The 23,406-nt window shown below is 54.7% G+C and overlaps 1 protein-coding gene across 1 annotated transcript; it reads left to right on the forward strand.

Moving 5' to 3' along the window:
• Positions 1–1,555: 1,555 nt before the first annotated feature.
• On the forward strand, positions 1,556–19,965 carry SIPA1L3 (signal induced proliferation associated 1 like 3). The gene is made up of 19 exons (XM_061367947.1): positions 1,556–2,938; positions 3,041–3,171; positions 3,270–3,458; positions 3,523–3,697; positions 3,779–3,882; positions 3,978–4,135; positions 4,298–4,874; positions 6,372–6,646; positions 8,706–8,906; positions 10,602–10,736; positions 10,816–10,904; positions 10,985–11,085; positions 11,158–11,474; positions 11,594–11,761; positions 13,610–13,772; positions 15,030–15,222; positions 18,422–18,541; positions 19,234–19,333; positions 19,435–19,965. Exons 1-19 carry the CDS (start codon positions 1,603–1,605, stop codon positions 19,571–19,573), a joined length of 4,671 nt encoding a protein of 1,556 aa, XP_061223931.1. The 5' UTR covers positions 1,556–1,602; the 3' UTR covers positions 19,574–19,965.
• Positions 19,966–23,406: the final 3,441 nt, after the last annotated feature.

A 23,406-nucleotide genomic window follows, 5' to 3' on the forward strand; every position in this document is an offset into this window, starting at 1 on the left:
CCCAACCTTTTCCTTTAATTGCTTCCCTAATTGCCATTCCCTTTCCCTTTGGATGAACATTGGGAAAACTGGGAAACAACCCCATCCCAAAGAGCCTTAATGGGACTGTTTCATCCCAAAGGGAGCCTGGGATGCTGCTTTATTCCCTGTGGGAAGCACTGAGGAAGGGAGGGGAAGCTCATGGTGGATTTGGGAATGAGCTGGGATCAAGCTGGAAGCGGAAAGGCCCCTATGGGGGGTTAAATCCCGGGTTTTAGTGGGAATTAGGTGGGATAAAGCTGGGAAGGGGTTAAATCCCATCCCACATCCCAAAGCAAAGCCTGTGGTTAACCATTAAAACCAATCTGGTTATTCATTAGCAGGGGAAGGGTTGGGCCCTGCTCCTGCAAATGCAGCAGGGTTGGCCTCAGCATTCCCAACTTTGGGATCGACTGGAGGAGCGGGATCAGCTGCAGGAGCAGGATCCATGCGGGAGGGAGGGGGGGTTTGAAGCCTTTTCCCTCATTCCTTATCCCAAAGGAGATCCCAAGGGGGTGATGGAGCAGCGGGGGTGGGGCTCATCCCTCCATTGGGATCCTTTGGAATGCTTTGGGATCCATCCGGTGCTGGAGCCACCAGGATTCTCCTTAAATCCCTGTAATGGATCCTCAGGGCTCCTTTTGCTTCCCTTTGGCACACAGGGCCTGGAGAGGGGGAGGCTTTTCCCATATTTCCTAGGGAATAGGATGGGATTCCCACTTGGATGGATTCCGGATGGATAACGGAGGTGCTCCAGTGGTTTTGGTCTTCCCAAACTCCATAGTGGAGGCTGGAAATGGGACGCTGGGGCAGATTCCAGGAAGGAAAAGGGGGGGGGATTCCCAAAACATGGAGCTGCTGCTGGGAAATGCGAAATTGCTCCCGGTTTTCCATCAAAAACGGCCCCAAATCCATTAAAAAAGCAGGGGAATGACAAGTTCTTCCATAGAGGAGGAAAAGGTTGCCCTGAATCCTTCCCATTGGGATCGTGCTCTATGGGAAGGGGGATCCCATCATCCCTGGTGTCAGGTTTATGCTCCCACATCCTATGTTTTGGGAAGAGCATCCCGGGAATTCCGTATCCTGGTGGGTACAAATCTCCTCCTGATGCTTCATCTCCATGCCCATAGAGAGCTCCCAGTGCCAACGGGAGACCTTGGACACGGGATGGATGGGATGGGATGAGGAGATGATGGAAGAGCTGGATGGGCTCTTGGGATGAAGCTGTTCCCCATTAGGATGGGTTGCATGGCGCAGGTTGGGATGCTTCATCCCTGGCTGTATCCAAGGAGCAGCCTGCCCTATGGACGGTGTCCCTGTGGGTTGGACCTGGATGATTCCAGCTCCTTCCCATCCCATGGACCAGAGGGACCAGTACTGCTCCTTCCCAACCCAAACTGGTGCCCCCTTCCCCATCCAACCCCACCTCCCCCTTTTCTCTCTCCCCACCCCAGGATGCCCCACCAGCTCTGAGCACCACCACCATGCCCCACGGCATTCCCAGCCCTCCCAGCATTCCCAGCGGCACCATCCCAGCGGCATTCCCAACATGGCAATGAGCGGCTTCCTCCCCATCACCGGACCATGAGCTCCCACCGCCCGCCGCGCCATGAGGACACCGACGGGTCCCCAGCACCCTTTTGGGTGCCCAATGGCAACGTGGTACCAACACCCCCAGCACCCCAAGCACCCCCCATGGGGGCCCCTCCTGGGGGTGACCCCCCCCGCATGGTCCCCGTCCCCAAAATGGGGGTTCGTGCCCGCATCGCCGAGTGGCCCCCTAAGAGGGACCCCCCTAAGGAAGCAGCGGGGAGCTGGGATGCTCCATGGAGCCGGAATGCGGCTCCCATTGGGCAACAACCCCTGGTGGGCGTCACGGGGTTCAAAGCTCTTCAGCGCCTGGCGCGGCGGCGTTCCAAGGATGTGGAATTCCAAGAGGGATGGCCCCGATCCCCAGCCAAGGGTTTGGCACCGCTGCGGCACCGGAGCAGCAGTGAGGTGACGTTGAGTGAATGTGACCCCGAGGAGCCGACGGAGCCCCGAGGAGCCAAACTGGGAGGAGGAGGTGGGATATTCCGGGAATACGGCAGCACCTCCTCCATTGACATCCAAGGAATCTCGGAGCAAAGCTTCTTTGATATGCTCAATGAATTCCGCACCAAGAAGCCGGAACGGCGAGCGGCGAGCCCGGAACGCCTCGGAGAAGCCGGTTTTCCTATGGGATCATATCCCAGTATCAAACCAGATGGCAGGAACGGAGCTCGGGATGAGGCATTGACCCAATCCAAGGAGAAACCACGCCGGAGATGCCCCAAAGGTGACACCGGTGCCGAATCCATCTTCAGGAAGCTCCGGAGCGTCCGGAATGACGCGGAACCGGAGGAGCCGCGAGCGCCGGAGCCGGGTAGGAGCTGGTGGTGCCAGAAGAGCTTTGCCCATTACGACGTCCAAAGCATCTTCTTCGACCTCAACGCCGTGGCCACCAACCGGGTGGTGGTGGCCCAACGCCGCAACACCACCACGGGCGCCTCGGCCGCCTCGGCCACCCCATTGGGAATGGGGTCGGATCCGGCTTTTCCCGGTGCTGAGGATCCCAACTCGAAGGAGAACTTGGAGCATGACCTGGGTGATAACACCAGCAATGAGCTGCTCCTCAGTTGTCCCCATTTCCGCAATGAGATCGGCGGCGCCGGCGAGCGCAACGTCAGCTTCTCCAAAGCTTCCGGGGGTTCTCCGGTCATCCCAGTATCCGATGGGAGCTTCCCAGAGCCCGTACTGGATCTCCGGCCCACCAACGCTGCCATCTCGGTGCTGGAGGTGCCCAAGGAGCTGCAGAGGAACCCCAACCGCCTCAAGCACTACAGCGTGGAGCACGTGGACCTCGGTGCTCGCTATTACCGCGACCACTTCCATGGCAAAGGTGGGATCTGGGGGGGGGTGTGGATGTCTCAAGGGGGTTCCCAACTCATCCCAATGCTCCTGATCCCCATTTTCTCCTCCATCCCTGTTTTATTCCTGGTAGAGCACTCGAATTACTTCGGAGTGGATGAGAAGCTCGGCCCGGTGGCCGTCAGCATCAAGCGGGAGAAGCTGGAGGACCACAAGGACCACGGCCCCCAGTACCAGTACAGGATCATCTTCCGCACCAGTGAGGTACCGCATCCCGTTGGGATACCACAAAGCCAGGATTGGGAAGCTGCCTCCAGCTTTGGTTATCCCATTTCCATTGCTCTTCTCCCATCCTTTCCCAGCTCATCACCCTCCGTGGCTCCATCCTGGAAGACGCCACCCCCACCACCACCAAGCACGGGACAGTGCGGGGCCTCCCGTTGAAGGATGCTCTGGAATACGTCATTCCCGAGCTCAACATCCACTGCCTACGCTTGGCCCTCAGCACACCCAAGGTCACCGAGCAGCTCCTCAAGCTGGATGAGCAAGGGGTGAGTAAAGGTGGGAAGCGGAGGCGCTGGGATCCGACACCGGTTGATTCCTGTGTTCCCATAGCTCTGCCGTAGGCACAAAGTGGGGATTCTCTACTGCAAAGCCGGGCAGAGCTCGGAGGAGGAGATGTACAACAACGAGGAGGCCGGTCCCCCCTTCGAGGAGTTCCTCATGCTCCTGGGGGAGAAGGTTTGCCTCAAGGCCTTCAGCAAGTACGCGGCCCAGTTGGACACCAAGAGTGAGTGACACTGGGTGGCACCATGGGGACACTGGAGATGATGCCACCACCGCTCACTTGTCCCCTGTGCCGCCCTTGTAGCCGACTCCACCGGGACCCATTCCCTCTACACCACGTACCAGGACTATGAGATCATGTTCCATGTGTCCACCATGCTTCCCTACACTCCCAACAACAGGCAGCAGGTAACCCCTTCCATCTCCATCCCCAACAGCCCCTTAGTTGGGCTTCCCCTCCTCTCCATCCATATGGATTTGCTCCTCTCCCTCGTCTTTTCCAGCTCCTGAGGAAGAGGCACATTGGGAATGACATCGTCACCATCATCTTCCAAGAACCCGGAGCGTTGCCTTTCACCCCTCAGAACATCCGTTCCCATTTCCAGCACGTCTTCATCATTGTCCGAGCCCACAATCCCTGCACGGAGAACGTCTCCTACAGGTGAGCTTCCAGCTGGATTTGGCCCCCCACATCCCAAATTCCTCCTCTTGGAAGAGGATGTGGAGCTTCTCCCTTTGGAGCGGGCAAGATGGGACCTAAATCCCAACCTTGAACGGGATTCCGTGCTTTTATCCACCTTAACCCCCTTCATTCCTTCCCAAGCGTGGCCGTCACCAGATCCAAGGACGTCCCTTCCTTCGGTCCCCCCATTCCCAACGGCGTCACCTTCCGTAAATCCGACGTCTTCCGAGAGTTCCTCTTGGCCAAGGTGATCAACGCGGAGAACGCAGCTCACAAATCGGACAAGTTCCACACCATGGCCACCAGGACCCGTCGGGAATACCTGAAGGACCTGGCTGAGAACTGGGTCACCAACACTCCCATCGACTCCACTGGGAAGTTCAACCTCATCTCCTTGGCTTCCAAGAAGAAGGAGAAGACCAAGGCACGGGTTGGGGCCGAGCAGCACAGCGCCGGGGCCATCTCCTGGCGTGTTTCCGCCTTGGATTTTGCCCGTGGAGCCGAGATCTCTTGTGCTTTGGGGATCTCCAATGAGTTCGTGGTGCTCCTGGATCTGAGAGCTAAGGAGGTGGTCTTCAACTGCTTCTGTGGGGACGTCATCGGATGGACCGCGGATGCGGCCACCATCAAGATCTTCTATGGCCGAGGGGACCACATCTTCATCCGGGCCGGGGAGGGGGGGCCTGAGGACATCAAGGAGATCGTGCAGAGGTTGAAGGTGGGTTTCCAGGTGGAAAAATCATGGGAAGAGGTTGTGGAAGTGCTGATGGGATGAGGGGTGATGGGGTGGAGGTGGGAGAGGGGAAGGTGGGGTTGGATATAGGGAAGTTCTTCCTTATGGGGGTGATGGGAAGTTGGGGTTGGATATAAGGAAGTTCTTCCTTATGGGGGTGATGGGAAGTTGAGGTTGGATATAAGGAAGTTCTTCCTTATGGGGGTGGTGGGAAGTTGAGGTTGGATATAGGGAAGTTCTTCCTTATGGGGGTGGTGGGAAGTTGAGGTTGGATATAAGGAAGTTCTTCCTTATGGGGGTGGTGGGAAGTTGAGGTTGGATATAAGGAAGTTCTTCCTTATGGGGGTGATGGGCAGTTGAGGTTGGATATAGGGATTTTCTTCCTTATGGGGGTGGTGGGAAGTTGAGGTTGGATATAAGGAAGTTGTTCCTTATGAGGGTGATGGGAAGTTGAGGTTGGATATAAGGAAGTTCTTCCTTATGGGGGTGATGGGAAGTTGAGGTTGGATATAAGGAAGTTCTTCCTTATGGGGGTGATGGGCAGTTGAGGTTGGATATAGGGAAGTTCTTCCTTATGGGGGTGATGGGAAGTTGAGGTTGGATATAAGGAAGTTCTTCCTTATGGGGGTGATGGGAAGTTGAGGTTGGATATAAGGAAGTTCTTCCTTATGGGGGTGGTGGGAAGTTGAGGTTGGATATAAGGAAGTTCTTCCTTATGGGGGTGGTGGGAAGTTGAGGTTGGATATAAGGAAGTTCTTCCTTATGGGGGTGATGGGAAGTTGAGGTTGGATATAGGGGAGTTCTTTATGGGGGTGATGGGAAGTTGAGGTTGGATATAAGGAAGTTCTTCCTTATGGGGGTGATGGGAAGTTGAGGTTGGATATAAGGAAGTTCTTCCTTATGGGGGTGATGGGAAGTTGAGGTTGGATATAAGGAAGTTCTTCCTTATGGGGGTGATGGGAAGTTGAGGTTGGATATAAGGAAGTTCTTCCTTATGGGGGTGATGGGAAGTTGAGGTTGGATATAAGGAAGTTCTTCCTTATGAGGGTGATGGGAAGTTGAGGTTGGATATAAGGAAGTTCTTCCTTATGAGAGTGGTGGGAAGTTGAGGTTGGATATAGGGAAGTTCTTCCCTGTGAGGGTGATGGGACACTGGAACAGGGGAAATTCAGACTGGATATATGGAAGTTCTTCCTTATATCCAAGCTGAACTTCCCATCACTCCCATAAGGAAGCTCTTCCCTGTGAGGGTGGTGGGACTGGGAATGTCTTGAATGAAGATGCTTTGACTGCTCCATCCCTGCCTGTGCCCAAGCCCTGTTTGTACCAGTGTCCCCTATGGAACACATCCCTCCCTATGGAACTGGATCATCTCCACCTCCATTCCAAGCCCTAAACCTGGCTCCTGTTGGGATGGGGATCCAGGAGCACCACCAGGAGCTGCTTTTAGGCCTCCAACCCCTTCCTTTCCCCTTTACCAAGGTGATGACGGACGGCTGCGAGACGGTGGACATGACCCTGAGGAGGAACGGACTGGGCCAACTGGGCTTCCACGTCAAGTACGATGGCACCGTGGCCGAGGTGGAGGACTACGGCTTCGCCTGGCAAGCGGGCCTGCGGCAGGGCAGCCGCCTGGTGGAGATCTGCAAGGTGGCCGTGGTCACCCTCAACCACGACCAGATGATCGACCTGCTCCGCACCTCCGTCACCGTCAAGGTGGTCATCGTGCCACCCCATGAGGATGGGGCTCCGCGGAGGTAGGTGATGGGGGTGGGCCTCCATGGAGGGCATATCTCCCAGTTAGGTTGGCGATGGTCCTTCATGGAGGCCATGTCTCCCAGTTAGGTTGGCGATGGTCCTTCATGGAGGCCATGTCTTCCAGTTAGGTTGGTGATGGTCCTCCAGTGACCCCATATCTCCCAGTTACATTGATGATGGTCCTCCATGGAGCCCATGTCTTCCAGTTAGGTTGGTGATGGTCCTCCATGGAGCCCATGTCTCCCAGTTAGGTTGATGATGGTCCTCCATGGAGCCCATGTCTCCCAGTTAGGTTGATGATGGTCCTCCATGGAGCCCATGTCTCCCAGTTAGGTTGGCGATGGTCCTCCATGGAGCCCATGTCTCCCAGTTAGGTTGGTGATGGTCCTCCATGGAGCCCATGTCTCCCAGTTAGGTTGGTGATGGTCCTCCATGGAGCCCATGTCTCCCAGTTAGGTTGGTGATGGTCCTCCATGGAGCCCATGTCTCCCAGTTAGGTTGGTGATGGTCCTCCATGGAGCCCATGTCTCCCAGTTAGGTTGGTGATGGTCCTCCATGGAGCCCATGTCTCCCAGTTAGGTTGATGATGGTCCTCCATGGAGCCCATGTCTCCCAGTTAGGTTGGTGATGGTCCTCCATGGAGCCCATGTCTCCCAGTTAGGTTGATGATGGTCCTCCATGGAGCCCATGTCTCCCAGTTAGGTTGGTGATGGTCCTCCATGGAGCCCATGTCTCCCAGTTAGGTTGATGATGGTCCTCCATGGAGCCCATGTCTCCCAGTTAGGTTGGCGATGGTCCTCCATGGAGCCCATGTCTCCCAGTTAGGTTGATGATGGTCCTCCATGGAGCCCATGTCTCCCAGTTAGGTTGGCGATGGTCCTCCATGGAGCCCATGTCTCCCAGTTAGGTTGATGATGGTCCTCCATGGAGCCCATGTCTCCCAGTTAGGTTGGCGATGGTCCTCCATGGAGCCCATGTCTCCCAGTTAGGTTGATGATGGTCCTCCATGGAGCCCATGTCTCCCAGTTAGGTTGGCGATGGTCCTCCATGGAGCCCATGTCTCCCAGTTAGGTTGATGATGGTCCTCCATGGAGCCCATGTCTCCCAGTTAGGTTGGCGATGGTCCTCCATGGAGCCCATGTCTCCCAGTTAGGTTGATGATGGTCCTCCATGGAGCCCATGTCTCCCAGTTAGGTTGGCGATGGTCCTCCATGGAGCCCATGTCTCCCAGTTAGGTTGATGATGGTCCTCCATGGAGCCCATGTCTCCCAGTTAGGTTGGCGATGGTCCTCCATGGAGCCCATGTCTCCCAGTTAGGTTGATGATGGTCCTCCATGGAGCCCATGTCTCCCAGTTAGGTTGGCGATGGTCCTCCATGGAGCCCATGCTCCCAGTTAGGTTGATGATGGTCCTCCATGGAGCCCATGTCTCCCAGTTAGGTTGGCGATGGTCCTCCATGGAGCCCATGTCTCCCAGTTAGGTTGGTGATGGTCCTCCATGGAGCCCATGTCTCCCAGTTAGGTTGGCGATGGTCCTCCATGGAGCCCATGTCTCCCAGTTAGGTTGATGATGGTCCTCCATGGAGCCCATGTCTCCCAGTTAGGTTGATGATGGTCCTCCATGGAGCCCATATCTCCCAGTTAAATTGGCAATGGTCCTCCATGGAGGCCATGTGTCCCAGTTAGGTTGGCGATGGTCCACCATGGAGCCCATGGGTGCCCCGTAAGTGCTGACCCCCATGGCTCCGTGCCCCATCAGTGCTGACCCCCATGGCTCCATGCCCCATCAGTGCTGATCTCCATGGCTCCCTGCCCCATAAGTGCTGACCCCCATGGCTCCGTGCCCCATAAGTGCTGATCCCCATGGCTCCGTGCCCCATCAGTGCTGATCCCCATGGCTCCATGCCCCATAAGTGCTGATCCCCATGGCTCCGTGCCCCATAAGTGCTGATCCCCATGGCTCCGTGCCCCATAAGTGCTGACCCCCATGGCTCCGTGCCCCATAAGTGCCTCTTGCCACCAGCTCCCTGCCCTGAGCCCCACTCCCTGTGCTTGGCAGGGGCTGGTCCGAGTGCGTGTCCCTGGGCAGCGCAGAGCCCAGGGAGGAGCCGGAGCGGGGGGGCTGCCCTGTGCGCCCCCCGTACCGCAGCAGCGCCGCCTGGCAATGGAGCTCCTCGGCCTCCCACAGCACCAGCATCGGCCCCACAGCGCCCCACGGCCGCCCCGGCAAGCAGGCGGTGCTGCCGCCCCACGGCAAGAGGTGAGTGACAGCAGCACCCACAGCGTGGCACCATCGCTGTGGCACCATCACCATGATAACATCGCCATAGCACCACCGCCATGACACCATCACCATGGCAGCAACACCACGACACAATCATCATGGCACCACCACCATGGCACCATCACCATGATGCCATCACCATGACAGCACCACCATGGCACCATTGCCATGACACCATCACCATGGCACCATCACCATGGCAGCAACACCATGACACAATCATCATGACACCATCACCATGACACCACCACCATGACACCACCACCATGGCACCATCACCATGGCAGCACCACCATGATAATACTGCCATAGCACCATCACCATGGCAGCAACACCACGACACAATCATCATGGCACCACCACCATGGCACCATCACCATGATGCCATCACCATGACAGCACCACCATGGCACCATTGCCATGACACCATCACCATGGCACCATCACCATGGCAGCAACACCATGACACAATCATCATGACACCATCACCATGACACCACCACCATGACACCACCACCATGGCACCATCACCATGGCAGCACCACCATGATAATACTGCCATAGCACCATCACCATGGCAGCAACACCATGACACAATCATCATGGCACCACCACCATGGCACCATCACCATGATAATACTGCCATAGCACCATCACCATGGCAGCAACACCATGACACAATCATGACACCATCACCATGGTAACATCACCATAGCACCATCACCATGACAGCACCACCATGGCATAAGCACCATGACACCATCACCATGACAGCACCACCATGGCACCATTGACATGATACCATCACCATGACACCATCACCATGACAGCACCACCATGGCACCACTGACATGACACCATCACCATGGCAGCACCACCATGACACCACCACCATGACACCATCACCATGACAATATTGCCATAGCACCATCACCAGGGCAGCAACACCATGACACAATCATCATTGACACCATCACCATGGTAACATCAGCATAGCACCGTCACCATGACACCACCACCATGGCACCACCACCATGACGCCATCACCATGTCAGCACCACCATGGCACCATTGACATGACACCATCACCATGACACCACCACCACCAACCCCTCATAGAGTCACAGAATGGCTTGGGTTGGAAATGACCTTCAACCCATCCACCTCCAACCCCTGCCATGGGCAGGGACACCTCACACTGGACCAGGTCACCCAAGTCCCCTCCAACACTGCCAGGGATGGGCCATTCACCACTTCTCCATTCACCCCATCCCAGTGTCCCACCACCCTCACTTCCTTATCTCCAGCCTGAACTTCCCTGTTCCAGTTGGAACCCATCACCCCTTGTCCTATCCCCCCAATCCCTGATGATGGCCCCCCTCCAGCATCCTTGTAACCCCTTTCAGGCCCTGGAGGTCTGAAGGTCTCCATGCAGCTTCTGTCCTCCAGCCCCAACGTTCTCAGCCTATGGGAGATGCTCCAACCCCTGCTCATCCTCGTTGCATCCCAAGGCTGCATCAATAGGACCATGACCAGGTCCACTTGGATCCTGCATCCAGTGTCCTCATAAGGGACATTCCAGGGAGCTGGAACTGGGAGCTCTTAAGGTCCTTCCCACCCCAACCCATTCCCTGCTTCCCTGCCTTTTCCCACATGGATCCATGGAGCCAGGCCGCTGAGCTTCCCAGAGACACCGCATCCCTCCTCCTCATCCCCATCGGAGCGGTCCCAGCCGTACCGGCAGCCATCGGGCAGCTTCTCCACCCCAAGCAGCACCTTCACCCGCTATAAACCATCCCCAGAGAGGTGGGTGACACCATGGGGACCCCCCCTTGTGTCCCATAGGGCACCGTTTTGGGGTGGTTTAACCCCATTCCCATTGCAGGTTTGTGGCAGCGTCGGAGGCACCCGACGGCGACTCCTCATCGGGGGGGGTCAGCAGCCACGAGAGCACCATGGAGCGGCACAACCCGGGTACGGTGACCCCAGTGTCCCCCCCCCAGTGGCCACCGTGGCACCTATGGTGACACCAACACAATGGGGTCTCATTGCAGAGCCCCTGTGGCACGTCCCAGCACAACCCCGCTTGGCAACAGGGAGGAGAAGCAGCAAACAGGAGCCAACTGGGATGGATTCTCCCAAGCGGCATTCCAAGGTGAGGCACTGGGATGATCCCAAAGTGGGGGTGTAGGGAACGCCAAGGTGATGCTATGGGGGTGTCCCATAGGGTGAGGCACCGTACTCCAGCCATTCCAGCACCACCACGCTCTCCAGCACCGCGTCCAGTGAGGAGCGCTGGTTCGACATTCCCGATGGGAACGACGGCGCCGAATTCCCAGATCCTTTCCCCAAAGGGAGCTCCAACGACAGCGGCATCGACACCCCCAAACCCCCCCGCCCCCTATCCCAAAGGGATAAGGGCCCCAAAGCCATACAGGCTCCAGGGGATGATGCCACCACCACCACCACCAGCACCACCAAGGGGGACCCATCACCCCCCAGCACAAGCTACAGGCACAAAGCAGGGACCCCCCCACAGCCCAGGTGAGCCCCCCCAAATAAAGGTGTGTGTCCCCCCATATTCCCCCCCCCCGTCATCATGGGGGGGGGGGATGTACCCACATCCCCATCCTAACCATGAGATTCCATCCTCTTCCTCATAGCTCCAACCCGCGGATGGGGTACCCTGGCTATGGTACCCCCCAAACTGAAGCCCCCCGGGGGGGACCCCAGCTCTCAGCTTCCATCCCCAAATCCTTCTTTTCCAAGCAGCCGGTCAGGAATAAAGCCACGGGTTGGAAAAGGGCTGAGGAGAAGCCTGAGCCCCAAAAGTGGGTGCTGGGGGGGGGGTAGGACCTGTAAAAGTGGGTGATGGGGGGTGCAGGACCCAATAGTAGGTGCTGGGGGGGGGTAGGACCACAAAAGGAGGTGATGGGGTGATGATGTTGGGTGATGATGGGGATGACGATGATGGGGTGATTTGGGGTGATGTTGGAGCTCAAGGGGGGGTCCCACCTCCATGTTTTCCCCCCATCCATGGTCCCAAGGCAGGTGGAGGCCTGTTGAGGTGATGGGTTGGTGATGTTGGGGTGATGATGTTGGGGTGATGTTGGAATAATGGTGATGGGTGATTTTGGGGGTGATGATGATGTTGGGATGATGATGGGGTGATGTTGATGCTGTTGGGGCGATGATGACGGGTGATATTGGGGGTGATGTTGGGGATGATACTGGGGTGATGATAGGGTGATGTTGGGTTGGTGTTGGGATGATGATGATGGGGTGATGATGGGTGATTTTGGGGTTGATGATGGGGATGATGATGTTGGGGATGATACTGGGGTGATGATAGGGTGATGTTGGGTTGATGTTGAGATGATGTTGGGATGATGATGGGGATGATATTGGGGTGATCTTGAGGTGATGTTGGGATGATGATGATGGGGATGATGATGTTGGGGATGATACTGGGGTGATGATAGGGTGATGTTGGGTTGATGTTGAGGTGATGTTGGGATGATGATGATGATGGGGTGTATGGGGTGATGTTGAGGTGATGTGGGGTGATATGATGGGGGTGATGATGGTGATGTTGGGTGATGATGATGGGGTGATGATGGGGATGATGATGTTGGGGATGATATTGGGGTGATCTTGAGGTGATGTTGGGATGATGATGATGGGGATGATGATGTTGGGGTGTTGATGGGGTGATGTTGGGTTGATGATGATGGGGTGATGATGGGGATGATGATGTTGGGGATGATATTGGGGTGATGTTGAGGTGATGCTGGGATGATGATGATGATGGATGATGATGTTGGGGTGATGATGATGGGGTGATGTTGGGTTGATGATGATGGGGTGATGATGGGGATGATGATGTTGGGGATGATATTGGGGTGATGTTGAGGTGATGTTGGGATGATGATGATGATGGGGATGATGATGTTGGGGTGTTGATGGGGTGATGTTGGGTTGATGATGATGGGGTGATGATGGGGATGATGATGTTGGGGATGATATTGGGGTGATGTTGAGGTGATGCTGGGATGATGATGATGATGGGGATGATGATGTTGGGGTGATGATGATGGGGTGATGTTGGGTTGATGATGATGGGGTGATGATGGGGATGATGATGTTGGGGATGATATTGGGGTGATGTTGAGGTGATGCTGGGATGATGATGATGATGGGGATGATGATGTTGGGGTGATGATGATGGGGTGATGTTGGGTTGATGATGATGGGGTGATGTTGGGATGATGATGTTGGGGATGATATTGGGGTGATGTTGAGGTGATGTTGGGATGATGATGATGATGGGGATGATGGTGTTGATGGGGTGATGTTGGGTTGATGATGATGGGGATGATGATGTTGGGGATGATATTGGGGTGATGATAGGGTGATGTTGGGTTGATGTTGAGGTGATGTTGGGATGATGATGGTGATGATGGGGATGATATTGGGGTGATGTTGAGGTGATGTTGGGATGATGATGATGATGGGGATGATGATGTTGGGGTGTTGATGGGGTGATGTTGGGTTGATGTTGATGGGGTGAGGATGGGGGTGATGATGGGGATGATGATGATGGGGATGATAATGTTGGGGTGTTGATGATGGGTGATGTTGGGGTCCAGGGGGGGTCCCATCTCCGTGTGTCCCCCCAGGCAGGTGGAGGCCACCCCCAAGAACGTCTTTGGGCAGCCCCGGCTGCGGGCATCGCTGCGGGACCTGCGCTCCCCCCGTAGGAGCTACAAGTCCACCATCGAGGATGACCTCAAGAAGCTCATCATCATGGACACCACCAGCCCGGAGCCGGAGCGCGCCCCGGTGAGCCGGGAATGCCATGGCCAGGGGGGGCAACCATGACCTAAGGGGGTGCAACCATGACCAATGGGGGTGCAACCATGACCAATGGGGGTGCAAGTGTGACCAGTGAGGGTCCAGTCATGACCAGGGATGGTTCAACCATGACCAATGGGGGTACAACCATGACCAGGGATGGTTCAACCATTACCAGGGATGGTTCAACCATGACCAGTGGGGTCCAACCATAACCTAAGGGGGTTCAACCATGACCAATGGGGGTGCAACCGTGACCAATGGGGGTCCAATCATGACCAGGGATGGTTCAACCATGACCAGTGGGGGTCCAACCATGACCAGTGGGGGTTCAACCATGACCAGGAATGGTTCAACCATGACCAGTGGGGTCCAACCATAACCTAAGGGGGTTCAACCATGACCAATGGGGGTGCAGCCGTGACCAATGAGGGTCCAATCATGACCAGTGGGGGTCCAACCATGACCAATGGGGTCCAATCATGACCAGGGATGGTTCAACCATGACCAGTGGGGGTCCAACCATGACCAGGGATGGTTCAACCATGACCAATGGGGCTGCAACCGTGACCAATGAGGGTCCAATCATGACCAGTTGGGGTCCAACCATGACCAATGGGGGTCCAACCATGACCAATGGGGTCCAACCATGACCAGGGATGGTTCAACCATGACCAATGGGTTCCAACCATGACCAATGGGGGTTCAACCATGACCAGTGGAGGTCCAACCATGACTAATGGGGGTCCAACCATGACCAATGGGGGTCCAACCATGACCAGTGGAGGCCCAACCATGACCAATGGGGGTCCAACCATGACCAGTGGGGTCCAACCATGACCAGGAATGGTTCAACCATGACCAGTGGAGGCCCAACCATGACCAATGGGGGTCTAACCATGACCAGTGGAGGCCCAACCATGACCAATGGGGGTCCAACCGTGACCAATGGGGGTCCAACCATGACCGGGGATGGTTCAACCATGACCAATGGAGGCCCAACCATGACCAATGGGGTCCAACCATGACATAGGATGGTTCAACTGTGACCATTGGGGTCCAACCATGACATGGGATGGTTCAACCATGACCAGTAGGGTCCAACCACGACCAATGGGGGTCCAAACACAACCAATGGGGGTTCAACCACAACCAGTGGAGGTCCAACCCTGACCAATGGGGTCCAACCATGACCAACAGGGGTTCAACCACAACCAGATGCTCACCCCCTCTTTTCCCCCCCAGACCCCCCCCAAGGGGCTCCAGAGGACCCTATCAGATGAAAGCCTCTGTGGTGGGCGCCGGGACCCCACTTACACCAGTGGGAGCCCAGTACTGGAACCAGAGGGGGGCTTTGGCAGCACGTACCCCTCCAGCACCCTGCCCAACCGCCGCCAGCACCCAGCCACCACCAACGGGGGGCTCCACGACAAGAAGGGTGAGTGCTGGAATCATGGGATGGGTTGGGATGGGAAGGAGCTGGAATCATCCAGGTCCAACCCACAGGGACACCGTCCATAGGGCAGGCTGCTCCTTGGATACAGCCAGGGATGGAGCATCCCAACCTGCTCCATCCAACCCATCCTCATAGGGAACAGCTTCATCCCAAGAGCCCATCCAGCTCTTCCATCATCTCCTCATCCCATCCCATCCATCCCATGTCCAAAGCCCCGCTCCAGGTCTCCTGATGTTGGGAAGCTCAGAACTGGCCCCTGTGCTCCAGCAGGGTCTCCTCTTGGCCCTGCTGCTCCCATAGGACACAATGGGGAGCTCCCATAGGATACAGTGGGGAGCTCCCATAGGACACAGTGGGGAGCTCCCATAGGACACAGTGGGGAGCTCCCATAGGACACAGTGGGAAGCTCCCATAGGACACAGTGGGGAGCTCCCATAGGACACAGTGGGGAGCTCCCATAGGACACAGTGGGGAGCTCCCATAGGACACAGTGGGGAGCTCCCATAGGACACAGTGGGGAGCTCCCATAGGACACAGTGGGAAGCTCCCATAGGACACAGTGGGGAGCTCCCATAGGACACAGTGGGGAGCTCCCATAGGACACAGTGGGGAGCTCCCATAGGACACAGTGGGGAGCTCCCATAGGACACAGTGGGAAGCTCCCATAGGACACAGTGGGAAGCTCCCATAGGACACAGTGGGCTCTTGGTGGCTCCCATTGGGCTTCTCCTCCCCCAGCATCCCAAATCCTTCTCCTCGGGGCTGCTCCATCCCTTCTCCTTGCCCTTGGGATTGCCCCAGGAGCAGGAGCTGGTTGAGCTCCATGAGCTGCTCCAGGTGGGATGGATTCCCAGTGCTGAGCTCTGGGTCCATCCCTTGAGTGTCCTCCTTGGCTCTTCCATGCTCCTGGAATGGTGGAGGTTCCAGTTGGGTCTCCATGAACCATCCATGGGCTTGGAAACCCCTTTCCAAAGGGGATCTGGGCTTGGGATTCACTCCTGGAGCTGGGAAGCTCCTTGTCTCCGGGTGCTATGGGATGGCCTCAGCTTCCCAAGAGTGACCCCAAAGTTGCTGTCCCACACCCCACATTGCAGTCATTATCCCTAAGGGTTATCCCAAGGGCCCCTGTTGCTGCATCCACATCAGTGCCGTCACCTTGTCTATGGTTCAGTTTTCCTAATGGGATAAACTGGGAATTGGGAGTAGGAAACTGCCCATGGAAACAGGAAACTGATGGGTTTGGGGTGATTTTGGGGTGCTGAGGTTGGTTTTAGGGTATTTTGGGATGCTGAGGTCAGTTTTGGGGATGGTTTTGGGTGGGTTTAGGGTATTTTGGGATGCTGAGGTCAGTTTTGGGGTGGTTTTGGGTGGGTTTAGGGTTCTGGGATTGGTTTTGGGGTGCTTTGGGGTGGTTTTGGGATGTTTTGGGGTAGTTTTGGGGTGCTGAGGTTGGCTTTAGGGTGGTTTTGGGGTGTTTTAAGGTGGTTTTGGGGTGATTTGGGGTGGTTTTAGGGTGTTTTGAGGTGGTTTTGGGATGATTTTGGGTGGTTTAAGGTGTTTTGGGATGGTTTAGGGATGGTTTTGAGCGGTTTTAGCGTGATTAGGGATGATTTTGAGTGTTTTTTCAGTGTTTTGGGGGTGTTTTGGGATGATTTTGAGTGGTTTTACGGTGATTTGGGCTGGTTTTGGGATGATTTGGTGCGGTTTTACGGTGTTTTGGGATGGTTTAGGGATGGTTTTGAGCGGTTTTAGGGTGATTTGGGATGATTTTGAGTGGTTTTAGAGTGTTCTGGGGATGTTTTGGGATGATTTTGGGTGGTTTTATGGTGCTTTGGGATGATTTTGAATGGTTTTAGGGTGTTTTGGGGTGGTTTGGGGATGATTTTTGGTTGGTTTTAGGGTGTTTTGGTATGGTTTAGGGATGGTTTTGAGCAGTTTTAGGGTGATTTGGGATGATTTTGAGTGGTTTTAGGGTGTTTCGGGATGGTTTTGAGTGGTTTTAGGGTGTTTTGGGTTGATTTTGAGTGGTTTCAGGGTGTTTTGGGGTGGGTTTGGGATGATTTTGAGCGGTTTTAGGCTGTTTTGGGGATATTTTGGGGTGATTTTGGGTGGTTTTAGGGTGTTTTGGAGATGTTTAGGGATGGTTTTGAGCGGTTTTAGGGTTTTTTGGGATTCTGAGTGGTTTTAGGGTGTTTTGGGGTGATTTTGGGTGGTTTTAGTGTGTTTTGGGATGATTTTGAGTGGTTTTCGGGTGTTTTGGGGATGTTTAGGGATGGTTTTGGGTGGTTTATGTTGCTTTGGGATGATTTTGAGTGGTTTTAGGGTGTTTTGGGATGGTTTAGGGATGGTTTGCATCAGTTTTAGGGTGTTTTGGGATAATTTTGGGTGGTTTTAGGGTGTTTTGGGCTGTTCGGGATGATTTTGAGTGGTTTTAGGGTGTTTTGGGGATGTTTTGGGGTGATTTTGAGTGGTTTTAGGGTGTTTTGGGGATGTTTTGGGGTGATTTTGAGTGATTTTAGGCTGTTTCGGGGTGGTTTTGGGATGGTTTGGGGTATTTTTAGGCTGTTTTGGGGTGGTTTGGGGTGTTTTTAGGCTGTTTTGGGGTGGTTTGGGGTGTTTTTAAGCTGTTTCGGGGTGGTTTCGGCATGGTTTTGGGTGGCTTTAGGCTGTTTTAGGGTGGTTTCGGGATGGTTTTGGGTGGTTTTAGGGTGTTTTGGGGTGGTTTTGGGGTGGTTTTGGGTGGTTTTAGGGTGTTTTGGGGTGGTTTTGGGTGTTTTTAGGCTGTTTTGGGCTGATTTGGGGTGTTCCTAGGGTATTTTGGGATGGTTTTGGGATCGTTTTGGGATAATTTTGAGTGGTTTTAGGCTGTTTTGGGGTGGTTTTGGGATGATTTGGGGTGTTTTTAGGCTGTTTTGGGGTGGTTTAGGGATGGTTTTGGGTGGTTTTAGGCTGTTTTGGGGTGGTTTAGGGATGATTTAGGGTGGTTTTAGGGTGTTTTGGGATGGTTTACGGTGTTTTGAGCTGATTTAGGGTGTTTTGGGGTGATTTTGGGTGGTTTTAGGGTGTTTTGGGGTGATTTTGGGTGGTTTTAGGGTGTTTTGGGGTGGTTTTGGGTGTTTTTAGGCTGTTTCGGGGTGGTTTAGGGGTGCTTTTGGGTGCCAATGTTCCCCTGTCCCTGCAGGCACCATCTCGGCCTCGGAGCTCTCCCTGCGCCGCGTGGATCCCGGGATGATGCCGCTGCCGGACACGGCCGCGGGGCTGGAATGGGCCAGCCTGGTCAATGCGGCCAAGGCCTATGAAGGTACCAGAGCCCCCCCAGACTGCACCCGCTGCATGGGGACGGGTTTGGGGGTGCTGGGGGGGGGGTTTGGGGTGGTTTTGGGGGTGTTTCAGGCTCTTTTGGGGGTGTTCGGGAGGGGTTTGGGGCTGGTTTGGGATGGTTTTGGGGGTGTTTGAAGGTGTTTCGGGGATGGTTTTGGGGGTCTTTTGGGGGGGTTGGGATGGTTTTGGGGGTGTTTCAGGCTCTTTTGGGGGGGTTGGGGTGGTTTTGGGGGTGTTTCAGGCTGTTTTTGGGGTGGTTTGGGATGGTTTTGGGGGTGTTCCGAGCTGTTTTAGGGGTGTTTGAAGCTGTTTGGAGGATGGTTGGGGATGGTTTGGGATGGTTTTCGGGGTGTTTCAGGCTGTTTTGAGGGTGTTTTGGGATGGTTTGGGTTGGTTTTGGGGGTGTTTCAGGCGTTTTGGGGCTGTTTGGGACTATTTTGGGCTGGTTTTTGCTGGTTTGGGCTACTTTGGGCTGGTTTGGACTGGTTTTGGGGTATTTTGGGCTGGTTTGGGCTGGTTTTGGGCTATTTTGGACTGGTGTGGACTGGTTTTGGGCTATTTTGGGCTGGTTTGGGCTGGTTTTGGGTGGTTTGGGGCCATTTTGGACTGGTTTGGGGCTATTTTGGGCTGGTTTGGACTGGTTTTGGGGTGCTAACTTACCCCCCCCCCCAGTGCAAAGGGCCGTGTCCCTGTTCTCCCTCACGGAGCCGGTGCTGAGCCCCGACCCCCCCCCACCCCCGGAGAGGCCGCGGGGGGGCGCCCCCCCCATCAGGTACAGGGACCCCCCCATGTCCCCCTTGTATCTGGGGCTGGGACCCCCACATGTGGGGCTGGGGACCCCCCCCATCATTGACCTTTGACCCCCCCCCATAGCCCCCCCACAGCCTTGGACCTGCCCGAGAAGGTGTCGCAGCTCGAGGCCATGTTAAAGCAGCTCCACAGCGACCTCCAGAAGGTACCGATTTGGGGTGATTTTGGGGTGATTTGGGTCCTCACTGGGTGCCACCCATAGGAGAAGCAGGAGAAGGTGGGTTTGGGGTGGTTTGGGCTGGTTTTGGGGTGTTTTTGGGGTGTTTTTGGCCTGTTTTGGGGCTCTCACCCTGTATCCCATAGGAGAAGCAGGACAAGGTGGTTTTGGGGTGGTTTTGGGGTGGTTTTGGCCTGTTTTGGGGCTCTCACCCTGTATCCCATAGGAGAAGCAGGACAAGGTGGTTTTGGGGTGTTTTTGGCTGGTTTTGGGGTGTTTTGGGGGTGTTTTTGGCCTGTTTTGGGGCTGTGACCCTGTATCCCATAGGAGAAGCAGGACAAGGTGGTTTTGGGGCTGTTTTGGGATGGTTTTGGGGTGTTTTTGGGGTGTTTTTGGCCTGTTTTGGGGCTCTCACCCTGTATCCCATAGGAGAAGCAGGACAAGGTGGTTTTGGGGTGGTTTTGGGTGGTTTTTGGGTGTTTTTGGGGTGTTTTGGGGGTGTTTTTGGCCTGTTTTGGGGCTGTGACCCTGTATCCCATAGGAGAAGCAGGACAAGGTGGTTTTGGGGTGTTTTGGGGGTGTTTTTGGGTGTTTTTGGGGTGTTTTTGGCCTGTTTTGGGGCTCTCACCCTGTATCCCATAGGAGAAGCAGGACAAGGTGGTTTTGGGGTGGTTTTGGGGTGTTTCTGGCCTGTTTTGGGGCTCTCACCCTGTATCCCATAGGAGAAGCAGGACAAGGTGGTTTTGGGGTGTTTTTGGTGTGATTTTGGGGTGTTTTTGGGGTGTTTTGGGGCTCTCACCCTGTATCCCATAGGAGAAGCAGGACAAGGTGGTTTTGGGGGTGTTTTGGGTTGTTTTTGGGGTGGTTTTGGCCTGTTTTGGGTCTCTGACCCTGTATCACATAGGAGAAGCAGGACAAGGTGGTTTTGGGGTGGTTTGAGGTGTTTTTGGTGTGGTTTTGGGTGATCTTCTGCTGTTTTGGGTCTGTTTTGGGGCTCTGACCCTGTATCCCATAGGAGAAGCAGGAGAAGGTGGTTTTGGGGTGGTTTTCGTGGTGGTTTTTGTGGGGTTTTTGGTGTGGTTTTGGGGTGTTTTTGGGGTGTTTTGGGGCTGTGACCCTGTATCCCATAGGAGAAGCAGGACAAGGTGGTTTTGGGGTGATTTTGGGGTGTTTTTGGGCTGTTTTGGGGCTCTCACCCTGTATCCCATAGGAGAAGCAGGACAAGGTGGTTTTGGGGTGATTTTGGGGTGTTTTTGGGGTGTTTTGGGGCTCTCACCCTGTATCCCATAGGAGAAGCAGGACAAGGTGGTTTTGGGGTGGTTTTGGGGTGTTTTTGGGGTGATTTTGGGGTGTTTTTGGGTGTTTTGGGGTGTTTTTGGCCTGTTTTGGGGCTCTCACCCTGTATCCCATAGGAGAAGCAGGACAAGGTGGTTTTGGGGTGGTTTTGGGGTGTTTTTGGGGTGTTTTTGGCCTGTTTTGGGGCTGTTTTGGGGCTCTCACCCTGTATCCCATAGGAGAAGCAGGACAAGGTGGTTTTGGGGTGTTTTTGGGGTGGTTTTCGGGGTGGTTTTGGCCTGTTTTGGGGCTCTCACCCTGTATCCCATAGGAGAAGCAGGACAAGGTGGTTTTGGGGTGTTTTGGGGGTGGTTTTGGGGTGGTTTTGGCCTGTTTTGGGTCTCTCACCCTGTATCCCATAGGAGAAGCAGGACAAGGTGGTTTTGGTGTGATTTTGGGGTGTTTTTGGCCTGTTTTGGGGCTCTCACCCTGTATCCCATAGGAGAAGCAGGACAAGGTGGTTTTGGGGTGTTTTTGGGGTGTTTTTGGCCAGTTTTGGGGCTCTCACCCTGTATCCCATAGGAAAAGCAGGACAAGGTGGTTTTGGGGTGTTTTTGCTGTGATTTTGGGGTGTTTTGGGGGTGTTTTGGCCTGTTTTGGGGCTTTCACCCTGTATGCCATAGTAGAAGCTGGACAAGATGGCTTTGTGTTATTTTGGGGTTGTTTTGTGGTGTTTTGGGTCTCTGACCCTGTATCACATAGGAGAAGCAGGACAAGGTGGTTTTGGGGTGGTTTTGGTTGTGTTTTGGCGTGATTTGGGGTGATTTTGGGCTGGTTTTGGGGTGTTTTTGGGGTGTTTTTGGCCTGTTTTGGGGCTGTGAGCCTGTATCCCATAGGAGAAGCAGGACAAGGTGGTTTAGGGGTGATTTGGGGCTGGTTTTGGGGTGTTTTTGGCCTGTTTTGGGGCTCTCACCCTGTATCCCATAGGAGAAGCAGGACAAGGTGGTTTTGGGGTGGTTTTGGGGTGGTTTTTGGGTGGTTTTGGCTGGTTCTTGGGTGGTTTTGGGGTGTTTTTGGGGTGTTTTGGGGCTGTGAGCCTGTATCCCATAGGAGAAGCAGGACAAGGTGGTTTTGGGGTGTTGTGGGGGTGTTTTGGGGGTGTTTTAGGGTGTTTTGGGGCTGTGAGTCTGTATCCCATAGGAGAAGCAGGACAAGGTGGTTTCAGGTTGGTTTGGGGGTGGTTTTGGGGTGGTTTTTGGGTGTTTTTGGCTGGTTCTTGGGTGGTTTTGGGGTGGTTTTGGGGTGTTTTGGGGCTGTGAGCCTGTATCCCATAGGAGAAGCATGACAAGGTGGTTTTGGGGTGTTTTTGGTGTGTTTTTGGGGTGTTTTTGGGGTGTTTTGGGGCTCTCACCCTGTATCCCATAGGAGAAGCAGGACAAGGTGGTTTCGGGGTGGTTTTGGGGTGGTTTTTGGGTGTTTTTGGCTGGTTCTTGGGTGTTTTTGGGGTGCTTTTGGGGTGTTTTGGGGCTGTGACCCTGTCTCCCATAGGAGAAGCAGGACAAGGTGATTTCGGGGTGGTTTTTGGGTGTTTTTGGCTGGTTCTTGGGTGTTTTTGGGGTGTTTTTGGGGTGTTTCTGGCCTGTTTTGGGGCTGTGACCCTGTATCCCATAGGAGAAGCAGGACAAGGTGTTTTTTGGGGTGTTTTTGGCTGGTTTTGGGGTGTTTTTGGGGTGTTTTTGGGGTGTTTTGGGGCTGTGAGCCTGTCTCCCATAGGAGAAGCAGGACAAGGTGGTTTTGGGGTGGTTTGGGGGTGTTTTTGGTGTGTTTTGGGGTGTTTTTGGGGTGTTTTGGGGCTCTCACCTGTATCTAGGGGCAGGACAAGGTGGTTTTGGGGTGGTTTTGGGGTGTTTTTGCGGTGTTTTTGGGGTGTTTTGGGGCTGTGACCCTGTATCCCATAGGAGAAGCAGGACAAGGTGGTTTTGGGGTGTTTTTGGGGTGTTTTTGGCCTGTTTTGGGGCTCTCACCTGTTTAATAAAAGCAGAACAAGGTGGTTTTGGGTTGTTTTGGGTGTGTTTTGGGGTGTTTTAAGGGTTTTTATGGGGTGTTTTGGGGCTCTGTCCCTGTATCCCATAGGATGAAGCAGGACAAGTGGGTTTCGGGTGGTATAGGGTGTTGTTTTGGCTGTTTTGGGGCTCTCACCCTGTTTCCCTAGGAGAAGCAGGACAAGGTGGTTTTGGGGTGTTTTTGGGGTGTTTTTGGCCTGTTTTGGGGCTTTCACCCTGTTTCCATAGGAGAAGCAGAACAAGGTGGTTTTGGGGTGTTTTTTGTGTGTTTTGGGTGTATTAAAGGCGTTTTGGGGGTGTTTTGGGGTGTTTTGGGGCTCTCACTGTTTTAGGGGCAGGAGGTGGTTTTGGGGTGTTTTTGGCTGTTTTGGGTGTTTTGGGGGTGTTTTTGGGTGTTTTTGGGGTGTTTTTGGGGTGTTTTGGGGCTGTTTTAGGAGGCAGGGGTGGTTTTGGGGTGGTTTTGGGGTATTTTGGGGGTGTTTTTGGTGTTTTTGGTGTTTTTGGGGTGTTTTTGGGGTGTTTTTGGCCTGTTTTGGGGCT

This window comes from Neopsephotus bourkii, unplaced genomic scaffold (genome assembly GCF_033783945.1).
Source record: "Neopsephotus bourkii isolate Nb327-2 ecotype Australia unplaced genomic scaffold, CSIRO-AGI_Nbou_v1 NB_1416, whole genome shotgun sequence".
NCBI classification, from domain to species: domain Eukaryota; kingdom Metazoa; phylum Chordata; class Aves; order Psittaciformes; family Psittacidae; genus Neopsephotus; species Neopsephotus bourkii.

What these genes read in the sequence shown, in the direction of transcription:
- SIPA1L3 (XM_061367947.1), top strand. Translation starts at nt 1,603, where the DNA reads ATGAGCTCCCACCGCCCGCCGCGCCATGAGGACACCGACGGGTCCCCA. An exon ending in GGGACCCCCCCACAGCCCAG is followed by an intron (nt 11,475 to 11,593) that starts GTGAGCCCCCCC and finishes TCTTCCTCATAG; the next exon opens with CTCCAACCCGCGGATGGGGT. An exon ending in GGGGGCGCCCCCCCCATCAG is followed by an intron (nt 19,334 to 19,434) that starts GTACAGGGACCC and finishes CCCCCCCCATAG; the next exon opens with CCCCCCCACAGCCTTGGACC.